Source organism: Anticarsia gemmatalis, chromosome 22 (assembly GCF_050436995.1).
Source record: "Anticarsia gemmatalis isolate Benzon Research Colony breed Stoneville strain chromosome 22, ilAntGemm2 primary, whole genome shotgun sequence".
Taxonomy (NCBI): Eukaryota; Metazoa; Arthropoda; class Insecta; order Lepidoptera; family Erebidae; genus Anticarsia; species Anticarsia gemmatalis.
In genome coordinates, this window is record NC_134766.1 from 9,253,646 (window position 1) to 9,276,259 (window position 22,614).

The 22,614-nt window shown below is 35.5% G+C and overlaps 1 protein-coding gene across 2 annotated transcripts in view; it reads left to right on the forward strand.

Moving 5' to 3' along the window:
- The window catches only part of blo (bloated), an 87,737-nt gene that overhangs the window by 53,028 nt on the left and 12,095 nt on the right, over positions 1 to 22,614 (forward strand). For both annotated transcript variants that reach the window (XM_076129629.1, XM_076129630.1), the window contains exons 2-6: positions 1,573 to 1,656; positions 2,186 to 2,401; positions 17,729 to 20,466; positions 20,938 to 21,068; positions 22,382 to 22,549. In XM_076129629.1, the coding sequence (XP_075985744.1) occupies positions 2,278 to 2,401; positions 17,729 to 20,466; positions 20,938 to 21,068; positions 22,382 to 22,549 (3,161 nt within the window). In that variant the 5' untranslated portion in view covers positions 1,573 to 1,656; positions 2,186 to 2,277. The remainder of the gene's footprint in view (positions 1 to 1,572; positions 1,657 to 2,185; positions 2,402 to 17,728; positions 20,467 to 20,937; positions 21,069 to 22,381; positions 22,550 to 22,614) is intronic.

Genomic DNA, 22,614 nt, shown 5'->3' on the forward strand with positions numbered 1-22,614 from the left:
CACATTCTACTATCACGCTGACCGCCTTATATGGACGGCAGATCAGGTAGAACACTCTTGACAATCTGACTCAATCTGATGAAAGAATCGGTGAGTTGAATTTAACATTACATGTCGTCAAAATGTTTTACTTTAGCTTTTAATCAGTACAAATAACATCTCAGACAGACCTGTATAGTAATGAAACTTTATTACATTACTCATTCTCAATATTAAAAATCACCCCATTTTTACATCAGGGTTGGCAAAAAAGCTGCCTTCGCTATGATCCCTACAACGTCCTTTGAATGGAATGGATGTGAACAAAATACCTTTAGAATTAAAGAGCAGTAAACAGCCGTAAGAGAATAAGTTACTCAATTCACTTCTCAAAATAAATGGAAAGCCTGCCATAGACTTCGCGTTTCAATGGCTTAAAAATGGTGGTCTTGAACAACATTGTTCATCGTTAAAGGAGATTAGTAGTGTTTACATAAATAGTCAACTCAGAGGCAACGTCCTACTGCTATCGACTATCTATCAACAATCGGGTAACTATCGAAAAATCAAAATCACGAACCTCGCTCGTGTATGTATAGAACACATCTAGTACTCGTAACCTGCGGTCCTGTATGACAAGATGTATGGATGTGAATGAGGCAAGGGAAGTTTGTGACGATCGTAGCAAGTGGCGTTCTTTGACCTCTATCTACCCCTGTGAATTCAAGTTATGAGTTTAACTATGTATGTAGTACAAAGTAAAAGTATTTGGTCAGTCTGACCTATCACAGGTCAATATTGGTCCTAGACACATAAAACGTTTCACAATATTTCACCATCACCATGGGAACCATCGTCCATATATTATGTTACAGATAACATCTGAACTTTTGATCTGACCTGTTGTTTGTGGTCTAATATTGAATGTAATGACCACTTTGAATGTAGGAGATCATTAGACGTCTGGGTTCAGTAGCGTAAGCTCGTTATGGGGTCACAGGTTCGAATCCGAGAAAACAAACCAATGACTTTTCGAAGTAATGTGTGTATTAGAAATAATTATCACTTGCTCCAACGCTGCAACGGCGAAGGAAAACATCGTGAGGAAACCTTGTATGCCAAAAATTTATTTAATACATTTATTGAGGGCATGCAAAGTCCCGCCAGCGTGGTGGACTCAAGGCCTCAAGGATCGTAAACTAGCACTAAAGAGTAGGTTTGTAAAAGATATTAATTTTACACCAATCCTACATAATTAACGTTTAGTCTGAAAATTCAAAAGTTTCAATGTTTACATGAATGTTTGTTAGTCGAACACGTAAAAACTACTAAATGGATTTTGATGAAATTTGGTACACGTATACATAACGCAGGCGAGAAATCTCTAGCAAAAAGTAGTGACAAACATTTTTTTTCTCAAACTCTGCTCATCAGCCAAAATCTTTAAAAAAATCTAGCTGATTTAGAATTGATCTGTTTAAGATAGACAGTCTACGGGGAAACGAGTCCTGTGTGAATGTAATGCCTTGTGTTTTTTAAAAAAATGTTTGTTTGTTAACTATCTAACAATAATAAATTATTTCTTTGTTTCAGAGTTTGTGGGTGCAAAATGCGGTGTAAAGTGAAGTTGTAGCTGATATGACGACCAGACAGACAGATGTACGATAACCCGAGGAGGTATGTAAATATATATAAAATATTTGTATAAAATAATACATGTATGAAACTTTGTATGAATTGTTTCTTCTTTTAAATGTTATTTATTGACAAGTATTTTGTATGTTATTTATTTCTTAAAGTATTTTTGTCGAATAATTTTAATTTTATACTTGGATGTAAGACCTAGCATGAATACACTACTATCACGATCTTGTCGTCTCTTGTTACTTCAATTACTTGTAGTTACGTTTCAACAGTCTTCTTAATTATTACACGAACTTAATAATCATTTGACTTCAATCAATAAATACCTATTCAAAATATACATAATCTTTATTTCAGTATATTGTAATGAAATCACTACTTTGCGTAGCATATCTTTATCCATTTATAAATGGGAACAATCATATATCTTTACATCTAAGTATCTACATATATAATACAACATACAGATCGGTATCTATCTATTACAATATCCGAATAAATATATTTCTATAAGTATTAAAGTATATAAGATTCGGGGTTAAAATCTGTACACTTTTTACAGATAAACATACTGATGGTACCGAAAAGAAAACTGGCTATTTGACGGTTGAAAACTAAAACTGAGGTACCAAAATTTCGGTACCTCGTAAACCAATGACTGATGAAATTGTCAAGTCGGATAATGCCGAAGATGGCGATAAGGTAGCCGATACCGAAACGAAAGAGAATAAACCAAGAACTGTATCGTTTAATAGAGACGTACATATCAAAAGATTCGGTGAGTCTCTTCAGATATATCGGTTTAACTTCGGTGAAGTCTGGCTCTCTGACTTTATAGTACACGCTTTTTAAAGCGTTTGAATGTAGGAACAAGCCGCTACACATAAGTGACGTGAATAAAAGAGATGTACGCAAGGAATGCGAGTGAAGGAGACATAACAATGACGGCGTCCGCATCCCGCACTATATTTTGGTTTCTTCGGCTTGTTGCTATATTCAGACACATAAAGCTGCGTGTACTATACACCACAGTGTGACAACCTAGCATGGATACATGTAACAAGATTATAAAACTAGAGATAAATGTGCATCAATAACTTAGTTTTACATCACTGGATATTACTATGTTAAAATAACGTATATTTAATTAACGTTTGTAATGTAATGTATATTATAGTTACAGTCTAGTTTGTTTATGTTTATAAAGTTAAGTACCAATCCTTAAAATAGTCGCATAGAAGAATTACTGATGACGATTTGGGTTAATATCTTGTTATTAATGACCATAACATGACCATGCCCTGTACAGTATTATATATAATTGCAATGTGCAGTATGGACTCCAAATTTTGCAGCAGTATTGACAAACTCTGACAGTTACCAATGACACATGTCAACTTGACAATAATGACTTTTATCTTGTCACTTCGTGCTAGCGTATGTCACACTGGTGTTGCCAAGAGAGTAGGTAATTCTTAACAAGACTAATTTTCATTGAACTGAGAATAAAAAGTGTTAATAACATTATAACTGTTGAAACTAATACGTTTAATAAAACTAATTTTAATATTTCTTTTTAAGACAACACTTCTTGTCTATATTTGTCTCTTTCGTTCTCTCTATTTAGATGTTTTGTCTCGCTTTTATATGTTACTCGCATGATGTTCGGGGAAAAGTATAAATTATTATCTTATATTCCGAAGTTTTATTAAACTTCAGTTTCAATTCCTGCCCTTAAATTTTCTATTTTTACTTTCGATATTGTAGTTTAATAAGGGACACAACTTATTTTTATCTGTTGTGATCAAATATTGCTATAAATATTTATTATATTTTGATTAAAAAGCATACTATTTAGAAATTCCTTATAATATTAAGTACCAGGCTACTAGGCTATCAGTGGTTGAAAGAGGTAGTGAAATACAAGCTTTATATATGTCACAGTAAATGACATCACGATCGTTCAAGGTCTAAAGTCAGCGGCACAGGAATGCTAACATTATTTAGGAACACTTTTAGAACAAAGTCTGGCCTTAGACGACATGAATTTAAAAATACAAAATTGGCATATATTTTATGCAGATTTATGGTTAAAACATTTTGTGTTTCCCCAAAAACATTTAAGTAGGTATTTTCCTTACGTTAATACGTCTGGCTTTTAATGTCGTAATATGAATATTTTCCTGTGTCACGGAGATATTGCAAATAAACAAACTAGCAACGTTTTAAGAACTTAGTGGTTAACTCTCTAATGTTACAAGTTATTTTACAATTGGAATTAAAAACGTGTTTGTAGATATAGTAAAAAGAGATGTTTCAAAACTAGGAGCTAATGACGTCATGCAACTTATAAACTCAATGTATCGCCGTAATTACATATTTATAATAATATATTTTTAATAAACTACCAAACTGACTATAAAATTTGAATTTGTCAACGTCACTATTTTATTTGTTGAGTCCGAATCACAACAAGCTACGCAGACAAAATTCAGGCACTGTGTGAGTGACAGAGCGTAAAAAACAATTTTTTGCTCTATACATCCTATTTAACATCTTTATACAAATACATTTATTTAATTACCCACAAAAACATGACAATTGATTTGAAAAAACGTGTTGTTAGACAGTTAACATATAGATAAGTATCTGTAATTTTATCTAGAGATCAAATCTGTACATCTTGCTTGTAGTAATATTATGAAATAACCGCTGTAGTTTGTTTGAACTTGAATGTCAAATTATGTCTGCTTGTCTGTTAAGTAAATACGGTTAAAACTGGAGACCAATTTTAAAGAAATTGTTATTAAGTGTGAAGATAATACGCATGAACCCTCTCAGTTTCGTCATTGTTATTATCCGGTGGGACGGGGTGTATGTCTTTAATTTCTCTCCATGGGATTAAGGATTTACTGTCCAAAAAAAAACAAATACAAATTTTTGGTCTGACCAGGAACTTGAACTTTAGACTTTCGTGCAGCAATTGTAAACACTAATACTACACTACAAAGCAAATTATATACGATATGAACTATTACGAACGTATGTCGGTCGAATCTAAATATACTTATAGTTATGTATATAATTCAAAGATGACTAAAAAGTGATCTATCAACACACAGTCGAAACCATTGGACAGATTGGGCTGAAATTGGGCATGCAGGTCGATGTTATAACGCAGGCATCCGTTATAAAATGGACTTTAAACAATTCTAACCCCAAGAGGATAAAATAGGGGATGAAAACTTGTATGAAAATTCTGACCTAAATCACAAACCACGCGGGCGAAGTCGCGGGCAAGAGCTAGTGTACAAATAAACACAATGTCCTATTCGACACTAAACAGCGACCGACATCAGCGTAGGAGGAAATCGAGCCTAAGTTCCAAACACTTACCCACTATCACTGCTCACACAGTCCAATGAATTACTAATAATACAGTCTGTCAACATGATGTCATAGTACATCGAGTAAAAACACCTACGGTTTACTTTTATATATAAAAAGTTGATGACTTGTGTGATTGGACTAATCTGTATGTTTCTGTTCTCAGTGGTTTAGTACTGAGAATCTAATGACGTAAGCACGGTCATAAAGGACATTGTGAGGAAAATTAACTAAGAATTGTATTAATGTAAAGCGCAATACACACCAAAGACCGGTACTTTTTTGTCAGGCCGGGCTGTTTTGCCAACAGATCGTTTGTAGCCAAAACACGCCAACACACCGGGGTTTTTTTTAACATTTATTTAATAGGTTACAGTGGAAAACTATGAGGGAGGCCTTTGTCCAGCAGTGGGACAATACAATACAGGCTCATAATAATAATAGTAATTATTATTTAATAAGGACTTTTAACTCTACAAGCTTAAGTAAGTGCCATAACAATAAAAACAAAAAACTCTATACAGTTATTGTTATTTTCATTAAACTATGAAATAAAGTTATAAACACATTTAGTTTCCGGCACTCCAGGGTGCGTCGGCGTGCTTTGTCAGCGGGTTGGCGACTTTAGTGTATATTGCACTTAATGTGTATTTTGTGGCACTAACCGGTTGGTGAACGTCCAATAGGTGAAGCAACCTTTAGTGCGACCGTTTCATTGATGGGTGCCCTTTTTAAATAAAATGAAGCTGAGCTTCAAATTTCTTCAAACAAAAACAGAAAACAATAACACTTTGCGCGGCCTGATTATCGTACCTTAATGGCACACTATTTACTACCAAGTCCTTATTGAAAGAAAGTATTACTGCAATCACAATGTCCCAAGACCCAATAAAAGCAATTACATAATTAGAACAACAGTGCGAGTGAAACAAAACATATATTCTTTCTCTGTCGTGTAATAGTAAAAGTGCCACTTTGCCCGGCGGCTTCTCTAACCAGTTACATAATAACACACGCAGAGATATTGTTCAAAGATAATGCGTACTATTTTATTAGTTTAACTATCTTTAGACGCAGTTTAACTTGATTTCATATTGAAAACAGCCGACCGATCTGCTATAAAATTGAACAATCAAATACGTCTTCTTATGCCTAAACAGTGAAAAATATCAGTTATGGGACATTTTTAAAGTGGGACAGTCATCAGTTAAATTTATTAAATTTTATTTTTATTTAATTATTAGTTAATATATAATTTGCAATATGCCTTATTTTACAATAATATTATCGCCGTAGTGTGTGACATTAGATACAGACATCGTCCTTGGTAAACCCAGCTTCTTGAATATTTTCTTGAATAATCTCTTTTCTACTATTCCAATTCACCTAGCATTTGTTAAGCTAAGCTAAACAGGTGAAACAATTTAGATGATGTTCTTTTCTATATAGCAGTTCCAAATGTAGCCACGGGCAACAGCTAGTTTAATCAAAGGCTATTTCTATAATACAAGTTCTTTCTCAATATTTAAATTTAAAATCGATGCACTGATAAGTTTAGCAATAATTCGGATTAATTTTCGAAATGTATCTCATCAATCATTTGATCGATATTGTTATTAAGTAATATTATTGATTTCGTTAAACAGATAGTTATTAAGTTTTAAATTAATAATTGAATATGTTCTAGGTCATGTGTGGTCATTGTTTTTCCCACGCTAGATGTAACCTTCTTTACGGGATGGTTAAAAACATAAGAAATTCTAATTAGTCCGTCAGTCCGATACGTCATTTTTTTCATCTTAGTACAATAAAGTGACTTAGTTAAAGGCATCATGATTTTTGAGTGGGGGCTAATGCCATCACATTTTCGTCGATTTTCTACCATACATTTTAACACAATGTATCGCCGTAATGTTTGAATTTGTACAAAAAAAAAACGAGTATGATATTTTTTGACCGTCTGAAAAATAAAAGTTACTTATTCAATTGCTATTATCAGCACACATTTATCCCTTTTATTTATCCACAGTGCATAGTAACCGACCCGATAAAATTCTACTATAAAATTCAAATGTACGGAATCTTCTTCCATTCTTCACGCCACTTAACACAAATGCGGTCAGCAGCACAACCGGCGCCATTAAATCGATTACTTATAACAATCTGTTTCATAGACCAGTTGTAATCATCTGTCAAAACTAATCATCGTTCCTAATGATGTCTATTACATAAGAAATAAGGCGTGGTTTTGACATAACAACTCGTAAATAACTTGAGACGAATTATAACGCCGATTAATTGGGTACTTTGCTAGTTTGGTAATCATGTTTGTCTCTCAGATTGAAGATTCTGGTTCAACAATTTCTCAATTCTCTCGATCGCAATCCTAAAGAAAGGAAAGATAGACCCTTTTCTCCCTTTTACGCACAAAGATGGGAAGAGATCTACGCTCAGTAATGGTTAAAATTTTGCTGTGAATGATGACGATAATGGCAAAGCTAAAGATGTAGTAAATCTACTAAATACAAGTTTATAATACCATAGTTGAGGATGCAGTCTATGTAGAAACTATTAATTTAAGGAAATCATTTATTTTTATTTATAACAAACCTTAATGCTAAAAAATATTTTTTAAGATACTTACGATTGGAGATCGTTGACATTTTATACCTTTAATGACATCCTACAGATATAAAATCTATAAAAAGAATCTGCAATTATTTCGTAACAACGATCAAACGAGCTAATAAAATCACAAAATAAAGGCATTAACCTATAGAAAATCATAAAGTGGGCCCGCGGTAGTACCCTGGGGCATCCATTTTTAGACCGTGTAGGGGCGTATTCTCTCCAACCGAACAGTCCTCAGACTCTCCAAAAATGGCAAGCGGTGACGATATAATACGTATAAAGACAGATTCTGAGTCGGCATTGACCCAAACACCGGTACCTTTTGTGGTCAACCGTTTCGAAAGCCTCTGTCGAATCTAAGAAGCATTTACGATATGTTAATCTTGCTATTGCGAATTATTATTAATCATTAGTTAACGGACGATTTGACAAATGAGTTTTTTATGAACTTAATAAATCTGTGGCGCGGTTTGTAGTGTATACGACAACTGATCACCAGGTCCCGCTTTTGGTTTCAAAGTCGGACAAACTACTATTAATATCGTTATTATTTCTTATTAAAAATAAGATTTAGATTGAGAGAGTGTGCTATAGTGCCCGGTATATGGCAATAAGCTTGCAACCTTTTACATGGGACTGACATTATATAAGGCGAATTGCAGGGGTAATTCGTACACTCCTGCCTTCATTTTCGGGTATTACAGACATGATATTATGTATGTTATGAAACTGTTGTAAACCTTGATGTAAACAGCTGTTTACCTTCTCAAATGTTCTCTAGTAATTGGAAGATTAAGTTATTCAAGTGTCAATTCTTAATTCATATGGACAGGCACTTAACTCAATGAATGAATGGAGTTATGCAACACGTCTCGGTTGTAATCTGTGCAATGAATAGAATTGGTAATAACACATCAATAACGTGCGTTAAAATAGTATTATTAAGCTTTTGTAAGTTTAATTTAAGTGTGTAAATGGCAATAGTGGGCAAATTATTTCCACTTAGATGCGGATTAATTAAGAGAATTGCATTTTTTCTATACGTTCCTGTTTATATTGATGTGTAAAGTTAACTCACGTGAGTTTCCTGCTATAATTGGCTATACAAAACCATCTCGGTGCGCTTTAGAAGCCGAAGTGGTCGACATGGCCGAAATCAGTTGGATATGTAAATCGAATAACAAATTATATAAAAAAGCAAATAAAATAGCAAATTCTTAATCTGATAAGTAAATATAAATAAAAGACTTAAGTACATGTATAATTATTCTTTGTTTGACTCCAGGACGCCCACTATAATTCTACAAAAAATAAACTTCGCACAAAATTTCGTTTGATTCTTACCACGATTTCATTTATTTCAAAATTCATAAAGTGGGCTTTGTGTGGGTCCAAGCTTTGTTCAATTTATAATTTAGGAAAATATTATTATCGAGTAACGATTAAAGATAGTAATTATTATTATCGAGCATCGAAATTGTAATGACACTTCGGGTTAACTAAATATAATCCCACTGGACTTTACTATCTCCACACAAAATTTACTCAAAATCGGTTTTACAGTTTGGCCGTGAAAACATAACAGACAGACCTACACATTAACAATACTAGTATTTAAGAGGCTACACTTCCGGCGTGTACTCAATGAAACGTTATTCAAATCTAGTGCATTGAATGCGTTGATTGAAAGCTGCAAGGTTAAATATTTATGTAGTTAGTAGTTCAAACAGTTATGTTAGTGATTAATTAGTGTTACTTCCTAGTTTTGTGTGTAAAATGGACTATATGCATGCATTTAGTGCTTGGTTGTGTTCTGTTGTAATTGAATATTGATTGTAGCTCAATAACAGTCTGTTTCTGTGTTCTATATAGGTAATAATTGATCGTGTAAGAAGTCGATTTACTGTAGAATATTGTTTTTCATGCATACATACTTTATATTCACACCACTTGTTACTTCTTTACAGACTGCTCTTTTCACATCAATACACCCTATAAAATACGACCTCCGTGGCGTATTCGTTAGTATATGTGACTGCCACGCACAGATCTTGGATTCAAATCCTGGGTCAGGCCAAAAAGTCTATTCTGAGTATTTTTGTTAAGAATTTCTCAGCTATTGTCCACTGGTACTTGAGGTTGAAAATCTCCGTGTCTCGGAGAGCACGTTAAGCCGTCATTCCTGTGCCTGACCTCTCACTGGCCGTGTCGGTTATCAGTCCCACCGGGTTATGAGAGTGATGGAATAGAGAGTGTACCTGTGTATTGTGCACACACTTGGTCACTATAAACAAAGTCCTGCACAGTTGACTGGTTGTTATGGCACTGGCCGTCGTGGCTGAATATCGGCTAGGAAGACATGATTATTAAAATAGTGCAGTCATATTCCGTGTGAACTATGAGTCAAACGCTTGTTTGATTTCCTTTGTTGTTTACAATTATTATAATAGATCTTTGTTTTTGTTAACAGTGGAAATCCGGTTCGCTTGCCAGTTTAGCACGCATTAGAAAAATACCCTACTTGTTTTAAACAGATGATAAATTCATGAACTTTAATTGGCTTAATAAGATAAATATAAATTGTTCTCCATCATTACTCTATCCGCGCAACTCTCTTCGCACGTATTTTCCATTGGAATGTTAAAAAAGATTTTGGTAAGAAGTAACTGCCTCTGTGGCGCAGTGGTTAAGGCCACCACGCCGCTACCACTGATAACATGGGTTCGATTTCCACACGGAAAAAATACAAACATACAGGTAGTATGTTTGTTGAAAAAAACTTTTACTATCGAAAAAGTACAATGTAAAAATTGGGTCTAATCAGTAATTGACTTTTAATCAAATTCAGCTACTCTTCAGAAAACGTAAAAATCGAGATCTACCAAAATACTGCACTATGACGTCACAAGTTGCTTTTTTAGACTAGTTAGACAAACATCTCATATAAATTACTTGATATATTTTAAACCCATTACTTGCAAGAGCAGTTTTTTAGCCAAGCGCCGGTCAGAACGGAAGCCTCCAAGGTCCACGACTAATGACTGTCCGTCTTTGTGTATCTATCTCCTAAACACGAACGAATCAACACCTACGAGAAAAAAATATATGTATGAGGAAATTTAAAGGAAATTGTGGCCTTGTTATGAAAATGATTATGTTTTTGATAGATGGTTCTTATAAACGAAGGTAGACGTGGATGAAATACAACTTATTATAACAGCTAATAATCCTAAATATAAGAAGCGAATCTATTTAAATATACTACGAAACTATGAGCTACTATTGTACACGTATATATTCCAAATTCATATATATAATAATATTGCCTTTGATGGTGTTTTGACACTTAGACCCTTCGTTAACAAGGCTACCCTCAATCTTGGATTCTCATAAACTTTTGTCTTTAAGTGATTACCTCCATATAAATCCAGTGACGTGACGAATGTTGGTGACACGACTTGTGTACGAACCTCAATGGATTTGTATGATTAAAGAATTTGGTAATAGTTTGAAAACCAAAATCGCGTAGTATCGAAGTTTCGCGTAGCTGTACGTACGATGGGCCTTATGTGGACAGCGATTTTAATACCACTCAGCTAAGACCGCATTTAAACCAAAATTGAATCGGATAAGAACAGCTTTCTTATTCAAATTCGTGTAACAGTTCGTTAAATTCTAACAAAAGGTCATTGTATGCATCATTGTATAGTTTATAAATTAAACGAGGAATTATTTATATTGCCCTTGTAAAGAAATCGCGTGTGTATGTTTTTATTGTTTTTCCTTGTACGCCATTGTTGTAGGCTGTTATAAATAAAAAATATATTTGCAATTCAATTGAAATAAAAGCTCTAATTGCCTTGTTAGACTAATTAAGGTGTATGTGACTGTTTTTAACGAGGTCTTAGGTTTGGTTTCCGGTTTAGGCAGTATTTTATTTAAATGTCTATTGTCATGGCAATTGCTTTCATGACTGAAGTTATACTATCACAATTCACTTAGTAGTACCATCATTGGACAACTCACATAGTTAGAAAGTTATTAAAATTTGAAAAAGTTTTTCAAAAATCACTTTTACGGGAATTTTACCTTAAAATGCCTAACGTTTCGGCGCAGGTTGCACTCGCCGTTGTCGCAGGCTGACTTTTATTTTGTTATAAATGCTCTTGACTTAACCTTGTCTGACGGCCGTAGTAAGTAAACGTTAGTACCATACACTTGTGTACATTGAAGCAGACGGTGCATACTGTGACGTCATAATGTCACACACACAGACACGTGTGGTGAAATATATTTCGTATTTTAATATAAATGAATATCATTGGACAACTCACACACGGTCATTTGATTCCAAACTAAGCAGAGCTTGAACTATGGTAGCCAGATAACTGAAAAACATACTAGTATACTTCTAAATACATACTTATATAGGTACATTTACAACCATGCTCAGAACAAATACTCGTGCTCATCACACTAATATTTGTCCCGGGTGAGATTCCCCACACGCGGCGCTGCGGTTATTGTTATTTGTGTATATAAATATACTTTGTATTTTATACTTTAATATTAATAGGGCAACTGTAGAATTAAAAGTAGTTTTTCTGACATCATGAGGAGGCCCCTCCTTACTCCCCCACCCCTTTCACAATTTCAGGAGGAGCCTTTTGCCCAACAGTAGGACAATAATATGTTTAAAAATACATATCTATACGACCAAAGCCTTAATCTTGATATTTTAAACATTCACAAATACATGCAAATTCTGTGAAATATCAGTAAACGTGTTTATTGATCGTAGAATAGAATAAATAAACATATGTCGTTATCCTTGGACGAACATGTAATATAACAGTTTGTGACTAACATTCGAACTAAAAAAGACGTAAGAGACTGTTATACGGTATTTTTGAATGCAACAAAGAAACCGAAATAAAACTGCAAACTGATACAACAGAATATTCTAGATTCTACCAAAACGTATAAATTTAATCTTATTATGTCCCATCACTGGGCAATGATCTCCTCCCGTAATGAGGGAAGCAAAGTGCAGGCTGGGGACTTTGGTTTGTCGCTTAGGGTTTGAACCTGGAACCACTTGCATGGTACCAGTTCATACAATTCGGCAATCACCGCTCTGCAACTGTATATCAACATTTCATTATTTCCTGGGTTTGCTTTTATGATAACTATATACTATATAATACAGTCGAATCGAGAACCTAGCTCCTCCTTTTTTGCAGTCGTTTAAAATATAAACAACTAGCTTTTACCCGCGACTTCGTCCGCCACCTGAATTTTCCCATGGGAATGCGTCATTTTCCCGGAATAAAGTAGCCTATGTCCATTTTCGGTTATTAAAATATCTCCATACCAAATTTCATGCAAATTGGTTAAGTAGTTTAAGCGTGATTGAGTAAGAGACAGACAGACAGAGTTATTTTCGCATTTATAATATTAGTATGGATTAGTATGGATATGGATTAATTAAACAAATCCTCTTCAAATAATAATCTGGTATAACAGCCAGGTGGAGCGTTACAAAAATATAAATATATCACTTTATCATAACAAGATGATATTTAACACATATCATATTCGTCGAGTACAATGCACTCAAGAAACTGACATCAATATCGAACGATTCTTTTGTGTGCAATTTGATATTGACACAAACCGTTACAGGCAAGATTAATCATGATAGACACTTATAATAACATTATCGATAGATCTTTTATAAAATATCGTATGTCAAAACCACACACGAATTTTTGGGTAAAGATTTTTGGACCGATATATGGTAGAATCCTTCTATCTTACATGTAGGTATGTGTATGATTTGCTGACCCACACAACTTCGCTTGCGCCACATAAGAGAGAATGGGTCATAATTTTCCCCGTTTTTGTAACATTTTTTACTGGTACTCTGCTTCTATTGGTCGTAACATGATGATATAGTCTTCCTCAATAAATGGTATTTCCATCACTGAAATAATATTTCGAATCGGACCAGTAGTTCCTGACATTAGCGCGTTCAAACAAAAAAACCTTCAGCTTTATAATATTAGTATAGATAAAAGGAACATAATATGTACAGTACATATATTACGCCTGTTGTACCCGAAATCGTAGGCAGAGATGATGTCTTGGCCGATTTTGGCTACGGCGACCAGTTTTATTGACACCAGCGAACTGTGCAGGACTTTGTTTATAGTGTCCAAGTGTGCGCACAATACACAGGTACACTTTCTATTCCCTTACTTTCATAGTCTGGTGGGACAGCTAAACTGGAGTGTTTTTATGTATATATAACTGAAAAATGGATACTAGCAGATTAATTTTGTACAGTTACCTTTTTCCATACAAAATGTAAGTTATGATTCAAATACATGTCACCTAGGACATTCACACAGGTCATATTCGTTGTATTCTCGTCTCCGAGGTGAGTAACTTGCGTAGGAGTTCCTTGCAGGTCCGTTATGGTGACGTCATAGTGACACTTATAAGGAGCCTTTGTCAACCTGTACTAAATTACTTCCTTGTATTTGACTGATGATCGAGAAAGTTCGATATTGAAGTTGTTTTAATTTCAGACTTGAATAGTGTTCCTTGCAAGGTTTATAGGTTGAAACGGACCATCTTTGGAGGTAAATGGTGTCCCTTTGCATAAAAAAATATTAAGAGAATCTTGCCTATTGTTGGGAACATCTTCGAAGCACTCACGACATAAGCGTGACATATTTTCAACATTAGGCAAGGCCTGGTAACCAGACAAGTGATAAATTCCTACATATTATAATTTATAGTTTACTGGGCAAAAGCCTTTCCTACTAAAAATGTAAGATTTTTAGTATGATGCATCTGGTCAATGTGGCCTTCTAGGAAAGCGTCAAAGTTGTCATATTATTCTATTAGCTTACCCAATTTATTAGAAGACTAAGCATACGCCAGTTTCTAATTGACCAGCTCTGAGATTACTCTATTTATTATATAAGAAAGTGCACTTTCTAAAGAAAACACAACAATAGTCAAACATTTCATTAAAGATAACATCGTAATAATTTCGTTGTAAAAGTAGACAAATTCTTTGACCTCAATGGCACATGCAAATTGCCTTACAAAATCGCGGACGCATGTAAACTGTTTCAAACCAGTTGTGACATACGCCTGTTTTATAGCTTCTTAATTCTGTTCTCTGTTTGACAAAACCAGTTTTAAATTGTTATAAAGACCCCGCACTAAGAATTGCTCTTGTGTCGCGGGGACTTACAAATACAACAAACAACGGACACAAAGTTCAACCAGACCCGAAACAATTATTTGTGGCTCGCACAAAATTATTGTTTCGTGTGGGAATACTGCCAGCGCAATTCATTTATTACATTTTAGGGTTTAGTTCATATCTGATCGACGCATCTTCTGTCAAATGTGAATCGACCCTTAGTTGATTCGTGAGATCCTACAGTACAGTGTTATCCTCTATTTTAACCGCAAAAGGATAAATATCTAGAAAAAAATTACCTAAACCAGGTCTATCTATGACTACCGATGATGCCTTTAACTACCTGATTCTGAGTCTAAGCTTTTATCAAAATCGGTTTAGCAGTTTTGCAGTTAAAGCGTAACAGACAGACTATCGCATTTATAATATTAGTGAGGATAGTATGTATGACTCATTATTTACTTCATTTTTGGATCATAAAAACTACAAATAGTATAGCAAGTTTTTTTATATGACTCCCAATTAAAAACTTGAATTATCTAACCTCGTTTATATTCCGTCGCTACGTCACGAATCCCTGAAATGGTAATGAACTTCATTTCCCCAAACTGCTAAAACAAAAAGAGTAAAAACAAAACAGGTAAGAGACCCAAAAGTTTGCATCACTCGCTAAAAATACTTGTGAACGCACTGTGACGTCACGCGGCGACATTTGCAGCGAAACCTTATTGATCGTGTTTATATCGATGTATTGCAACTGGTTTTTGTCTTATGCCCGGTTTCCGAGTACATTCAGCGGTAATTTATCTATTCAATAGCGTATTTTTTGTATTAGTTTAAACGCTATTGCATAGATAACCTACCGCTAAATGTACTTAAAAAATTGGGGGTTAGCGACTTACCCTCTTATTCATAAACACTCTATAATTTTAGTTAAAAAGCTACTATAATATGTTTTCTCTTTTTCATTTCGCTAAGGAGTGAAAGAAACAAAACACTTTATAAGCCTTTCATAACTTCATATATTTTTATGAATAAGAGAGTTAAATATTAACTGCACGTTTGGAGCAATGGCTGGCGTGAATAAATCGCCGCTATAACCGTAGTGGTGGGTTCAAATCCCAGAAGCAAAATTTATGTGATGAGTACGAGAATGAACAAACAGTTCTTAACCTGTATGTTAATTTATGTTAATAAATATAGATTTAGAAGTATGAACGCTCTTTATTCTTCGCTCTTAAAAAAGACAACTCCCGCACAAAGAATTGCTCTTGTGTCGCGGGGACTTTTACAAACATATACTAACAACGGACACAAAGCACAACCAGACCCGCAACAATTATTTGTGGACCGCACAAATAATTGCTCCGTGTGCTATCGAACCCACGACCTCTCGATGCAGTGGTATCGGCGTTGTGACCTAAACCACTGCGCCACGGAGGCAGTCGAACAAGCTCTGCTTAATTTGGCAAAGATGACCCTGTGTGAGTATCACGGGAGTGATACTTATCTGCATCGCTGATTGTTAGTCCATGCATACATTATCAAATATTGTATAGACCTAATTATTAAACGCTTAAAAACGCTTTAGGACTCTATATGAAACCACTGCTGTGTAAGGGTCTCCTGCCGAAAGAGGGAGGCGTTAGGCCTTGAGTCCATTAAACGATATAATAATATGCGAAATAAGTAATTTGAATGTTGTTAACTTCTTATAATTAAAAGCAGCACACGTATTGTATATTGACGTAAACAAGTTATTAGGAAACTAGCCAAAACACGATATTTCCTTTAAAGTTCTTGCAAAAAGTTGACATTTGGACACAGAAAATCTAAATTAAAACGCCACTACGAACAAAAAAGCATGATTAATAGACGTAAATGTCGAAGAACAAGTTTTATCTAAAACTAATAATAATTGATACATTAAGTTATCGTATACCCGGTACAACAAAAACGTAAGAAGGAAAACGTATTTTATTGCAATTTTGAATAGATACATATTATTATGATGATAGTTTCCTGGTCTGTGTCTACCCTATGGGAAAAAAACGTGATTTTATTTACGTAGTAATAATTTGTGACATATGAAGCGCCCATAACCAGTTGCGCTCACCGGTCGGTAAATCGATCTGTGGGTTAAGCAACCCTTGGCGCGGTCACTCCATAGATGGGTGACCGCATAGTGGTATTTGTACTGGGCGTAGCTCCGTGTTTCGGAGAGCACGTTAAAAGTCGGTCCCGGTTGTTATCTACTAAGATAACAGTCGTTAAGCCAAGCCTTCGGGCGGTTTCAACAACTTTGACACTAGGTTGACCACTAACCATACAATAAGAAGAAGAAGATTTGTGACATGTGATGAATATTTTGTCAATTGAACAAGTCGAAAACAAACATAAACCCTCGTAAACACGAACGTTAAATAGTATTGAAATACCTCATCTGTCTAAAAGTTCACTTTTTGACATATAACACCAAAAAATCGTTACATCGTTTTTTTGCTCTTTAGTAAATAGGTTTATTTAACTTACGTCTTTATTTCTCTAGTTGAGCGTTATATGTATATAGAATATAGATATTATATAAATATCAACTGACAACATAATTAATAGCCTTAACACTAACTGAACATTTATCCATGAATAACATCCATCATGATAACAAAATACTCAAAACTTGTTAACAGAATTTCAATCTTAATACAAGGACATAAGGCTCATTATTCATAAATCCATTGCAACTGGTTAATAACTAAATACTTGGGATATTTAACAACTGTAATATCAAGTTTTAAATCGTTTGTAACAATAACTTAGATATATAAAGTATATAGTTGTTTTATATAAACTTTAATATTTTTGCAGATAAGCCGCGGGTTTCGCGGACTGCCTCATCAGAACAACCGCCCTTGATTAGAAAGGAACCATTCACTCATCTGTCTAAAGAAGAATTGATTGAAGAAGCTAACAAAGTAAGAGCTCAAGCTCAAGGCATCAAGTGTACATCAGACCATCCCCCTGAGAAGTTCTTCTCTCTACCACACAGAAGAAAGAAGGACAACAGAGTAGGAAGAAGAAACAGTGACGACGGGACACCAGACAAGACTCCTCTAGGAAGGTCTACGAGCGATGTAGGCAGTAAGAAGAGGAAAGAACGAACTTCACTGTCCACTCTTTTCAGAAGAGCACAGAGAACTAAGAGTCCTGATGCACCTGTTGCCAAGCCTGTAGTCGTTAAACGAAGTAAAAGTGACGTAAGCGACTTGAAGTCTAACACTAACTTGAACACACAAAACAAACCAGTGAGGAAAAGGTCAGGCAGTGAAACAGAAGAGTTCCTTAAATCTTTGAGAAATAAGAAGACTCAGCTATCTCCGATCATTGAAAGTTCTCCGAGAGACGACTACTTCAAGAAGACGTCTCCTTTAGATTTGTATCAGAAGCAAAAATCAGCTCTTAAAGAAGAAAAAACTGAAGACAAAAAGCCTACTGATAATAGTAAAAAAGTTAATCCGGTTGAAAAACCGCCACGATACAATAAAGGTGCAGAGAAATCTGAACCAAAGGCGCCTGTTAGATCTAAAAGAGGTAAATCACAGGAGAAAGAAAAAGAGAAATCACCTCAAATAACTGACACGCCTAAGCGTAAAACTGAGGTGAAGAAAACTTTACTAGTTGATGAAATAGACTCAGTCAAACCTAAAGAACCAGTGGACGTCAAAGATAGGATAAAAGATAGCATCAGAAAAATCGAGGAGAACGTTTATGCTGGTAAAGACATGATACATAGCAGCCAGCAACCGCCTGACAAGCCGCCTTTGACCAGAGGGCACACTGTCGATCATTTAGTTAGAATACTAAAGGAGGATCAAACCGGACCACCTCCAAAATCACATTTGATCTCACCACCCAACGGAACGAATGTAAATCAGCCATTTTCTTACCTTAAGCCTAGTGTGAGCCCTGATCCTAATCTATTCGTAAGAAATACTAGTCCCGAACGACAACCGTCGCCAGTGAATAAAATGAATAAAGGAGTGGTTTACGCGCATGTCGTAAGAGATCAAGAAAGCAATATGAACAGAATCAATAAACAGACTGTCCACAAGACTTATTCGCCATCCAGAGAGAAATATGGCAACTTTTCCGATGAAGACGAAGGTTTAGGTTACGAAGACAGACACAAGGTTCCCAACACTCGAATGTACGACTACGATTACAAAAATAATAATAATGAAAATGATAACCATAACAACTTTGAAGTTTATAACATTACTGATTCGCCCATACGACCGAGATTTAGAGAATATAAACTGACAAATTTCGAAGATTTTGAACCTACTTACGCTAATGAGTATGCTCCCAAAGATAAGTCGCCCGATCCTATTGACAAATTCAGAGGTAGAGCTGATGGTATGGACACGAAGAAGAAACAATACGAACCAGAAGCTGCTAAAGTTGACTTAGATTTCAACGAGCTAAGTCATAGACGTCAACTATTGGAGTCACGACTGAATGCTCGACGTATTGAGCGTGAAAAACCTGTTGAAGAACCTGTACTGAGGTACTTAGCCGAAGATCCGATATACGAAGCAGAGAAGCGAATGCAAGCTACTGAGAGGTACGTGAACGAAACAGTACGCTACTACCGCAACACGCTAGAAAGGGACGGCTTCGCTGAAAGCAGTGTCACTGAGGACTACAACAAATATGACTCAGACAACCACAAGATCAAATACAATACAGAATCCAGGTTGTATCATAAAGTTCCTAAAGGAGAGGTGGACAGAAGGGAATTTATTGATAGAATAGAACCTAGGTTCAAAGGCAATAAGAAAGACTTCCCACCAGAACCTGAATACGAACCGCCAAGCTTGGAATCAAATGTTGGTAAGCCGGTACTAACGCCGGACGAGTATAAGGAGAAGAAGTACAAAGTGAAAAAGCAGCTCACTTCTAGTCATGATGCACTTCAAACTGGTCAAAAGTATAAAGTAAAAGACGAATGGTTTGGCAAGAGGAAAGGACATTACGCTTCCAATCCTGAGATAGCTCAAGAGAGAGAGGAGGAATACGCCAATCTTCCCAAGTACGCTGATTCTTATCACTCTTTACGTCGAGTAAAGAATAAGGATAGGTACAGAGAAGACTTTGGTATGAGACGTCATGATTCCGGCGACAGTCGTGAATACTATAGGGACGACAGATCTCCTCGCCGCTTTGATATTGACAACAGGTTGGTAGACTCGGGGATTGAGAACGACTTTAGGAAAGATTCGAGTGGAGAAATTCATAGAACTCGTCACCGCAGACACGAGAGTGATGATGACGTCAGAGACACGTCACTGTTTTTGGCTAGTGAAAGAAGACATACTGAAGACAATCATCCAAGCGAACAGATTTACGCTAACGGAGAATATCTGGCAAGATTCAAAGATTACAGGGATGACGGTTACAGGAAGGAGTACGGAAGAGATAGAAGTGTTGACGGAGGGTCTCATTTCGAGCCAAAACTTGACAGATATGATAAGAGTCCTAGTGGACTCGATGATAAAGTGAGTGCGAAGCCGCCTAAAGCGAAGAAGTTATCTGGACTCGAAAAGGTACATCATTTTTGTTATTGTTCTATAAATAGTTAAGTAGTAAGGGGTTTTACAAAGGTCTTTCCTTATGTACTTTCATTGCTTTAAGGAAATACCACAAATCAGGTACATCCTTAAAGAAAGTGCGAGGGTTTTTACGTAGCAACTGGGCTATAATCTTATCTACTATCTTATTTATACACTGGTCACATAGGTCTGATTTTATAGTTCCAACTTCAGGTACTTCAGGTTGAAATTAAATATATAGTTCTTAACAATACTTTTACGACATTCCAGTAATAATTGCAACAGATGCTTAGATTGTGATCAGTAACGCGATTTTATGTAGTCAGTGCAAAAGTCTTAGTATATACATATATTTATGCTAGATACGCTGATAATTTTTTATATGTCGACAATAAATAATGAGGAATCGTCCTTATGATGTATATTTAGCGCGTCAGATACTTATATATTTTTGTTTGTGTTTAGATGAAACAGCTATTCTCTCGCGACTCTTCGAAGAAGAGCAAGAAAGAGAAGGAACCTGTCCAGTCGAAGACACGCACACGGGTACTCAAGAGCCCTGAACATCTTGCCAGAGATGACTCCGATTATAGAAGGTAACTAAAATATAATTTTATTAGATACGCGGGGTCCACAACCCACACATTGCCAGCATTGTGGACCCAAGGCTACTAACTCCTCCCTTATCACGCGAGGAGACTCTTGCCCAGCAGTAGGACATACATGGGTTAAATTATTTATTGTACGTGAGGAAAAACCTTCGTACCATTAATGCACACCGGTATCTAGATCCATCAATTCTAGCTCACATAGGTAGAACAAATTTCATAATCCTCAATTCATTTCATTACCTCAACCTGCTACGTTTTGTCTAGTTTGCAAACATTCAACTTGTACACAGCCGCAAATACATTCACAGCCTAATGGAACATTAAGCCAGTATAAAGGGCAAGAAGTTGGAAGTAAACCCGTCGGTTTTACTTACTAACCACTCAATGCTGGTGATTTTAGAGCCTACCCGAAGAACCAAATCATATCTCACATATTTCTGTATAAAAAAAAATCAGGGATAACTTTTTAACACAACGGGATTTGAGGATTTTGTGAAGCCGATTACTTTCACTATCACGCACAAGGAAAAACAACTTTAGTTTCACGGTGGATCATCACTGTAATCTTTCCTACAAGATCTAAATACGTGGCTCAAAGTACCGTGTGTCACTTGTTTTACCAGAGATTCACGAAACTAGTGTACTAGGAACCCATGAGTCAATAGCAAATGCACGTTTTGTAACAGGAAAATTAAACTAACTATGCATATTTCTAAAACTAACATTCCGAAATTATTATGTTCTTGGAAAACTACAATTTACTTTTTTTAAGCATTAATTGGGTAGGTAAAGTAAAGGCTGGGAACAGTATTGTAACATGCAATCGTTTTCAAACTTTTTTCTTAGAGTTTTATAAAGCGTTTGTAAACTAACATAGCTTAATTAGCAATGAAAACATGTTTTCCTAAATACTTAAAAAGTGAATACGTCAATCAAGTTGGATATTATTTTATAGTCAAAACTATGTATTATGCATTAAACATGAAACGCGACAGTTAAAAACTATTAAATATTATTATTAACTAACTGACTCGCGCAACTTTGCTTACATCACATAAGAGAGAATGGGTCATAATTTTCCCCGTTTTTGTAACATTTTTTACTGGTATTCTGCACCTATTGGTCGTAGTGTAATATTATGTAGCCTAAAGCGTTCCTCGATGAATGTTCTATTCAACACAAAAATATTTTTACAATTCGAACCAGTAGTTCCTGAGATAATATTCAAACAAACAAACGAACTCTTCAGCTTTATAATATCAGTATAAGATAACTAAATTAATGTTGTATGTCCCCAGGTATACAGATCCAGAGCCCAGTGACATAGTGGTGAAGAAGTTGGACTATGAGTGCAAGTCAGATGAGAGGAGGTACCGCAGCTCCAGGGAGGACCTGGACAGGTACCGGAGCTCCCCCCGGGACAGTGAGCTTGGGGGAAAGTACAGGGAACCTGACTTCGATGGCAGGTAAGTGGATGTAGAATGGCAGACTTTTTTTGTACTGGGGAACTAAAATTGTCAAGCATTAAACA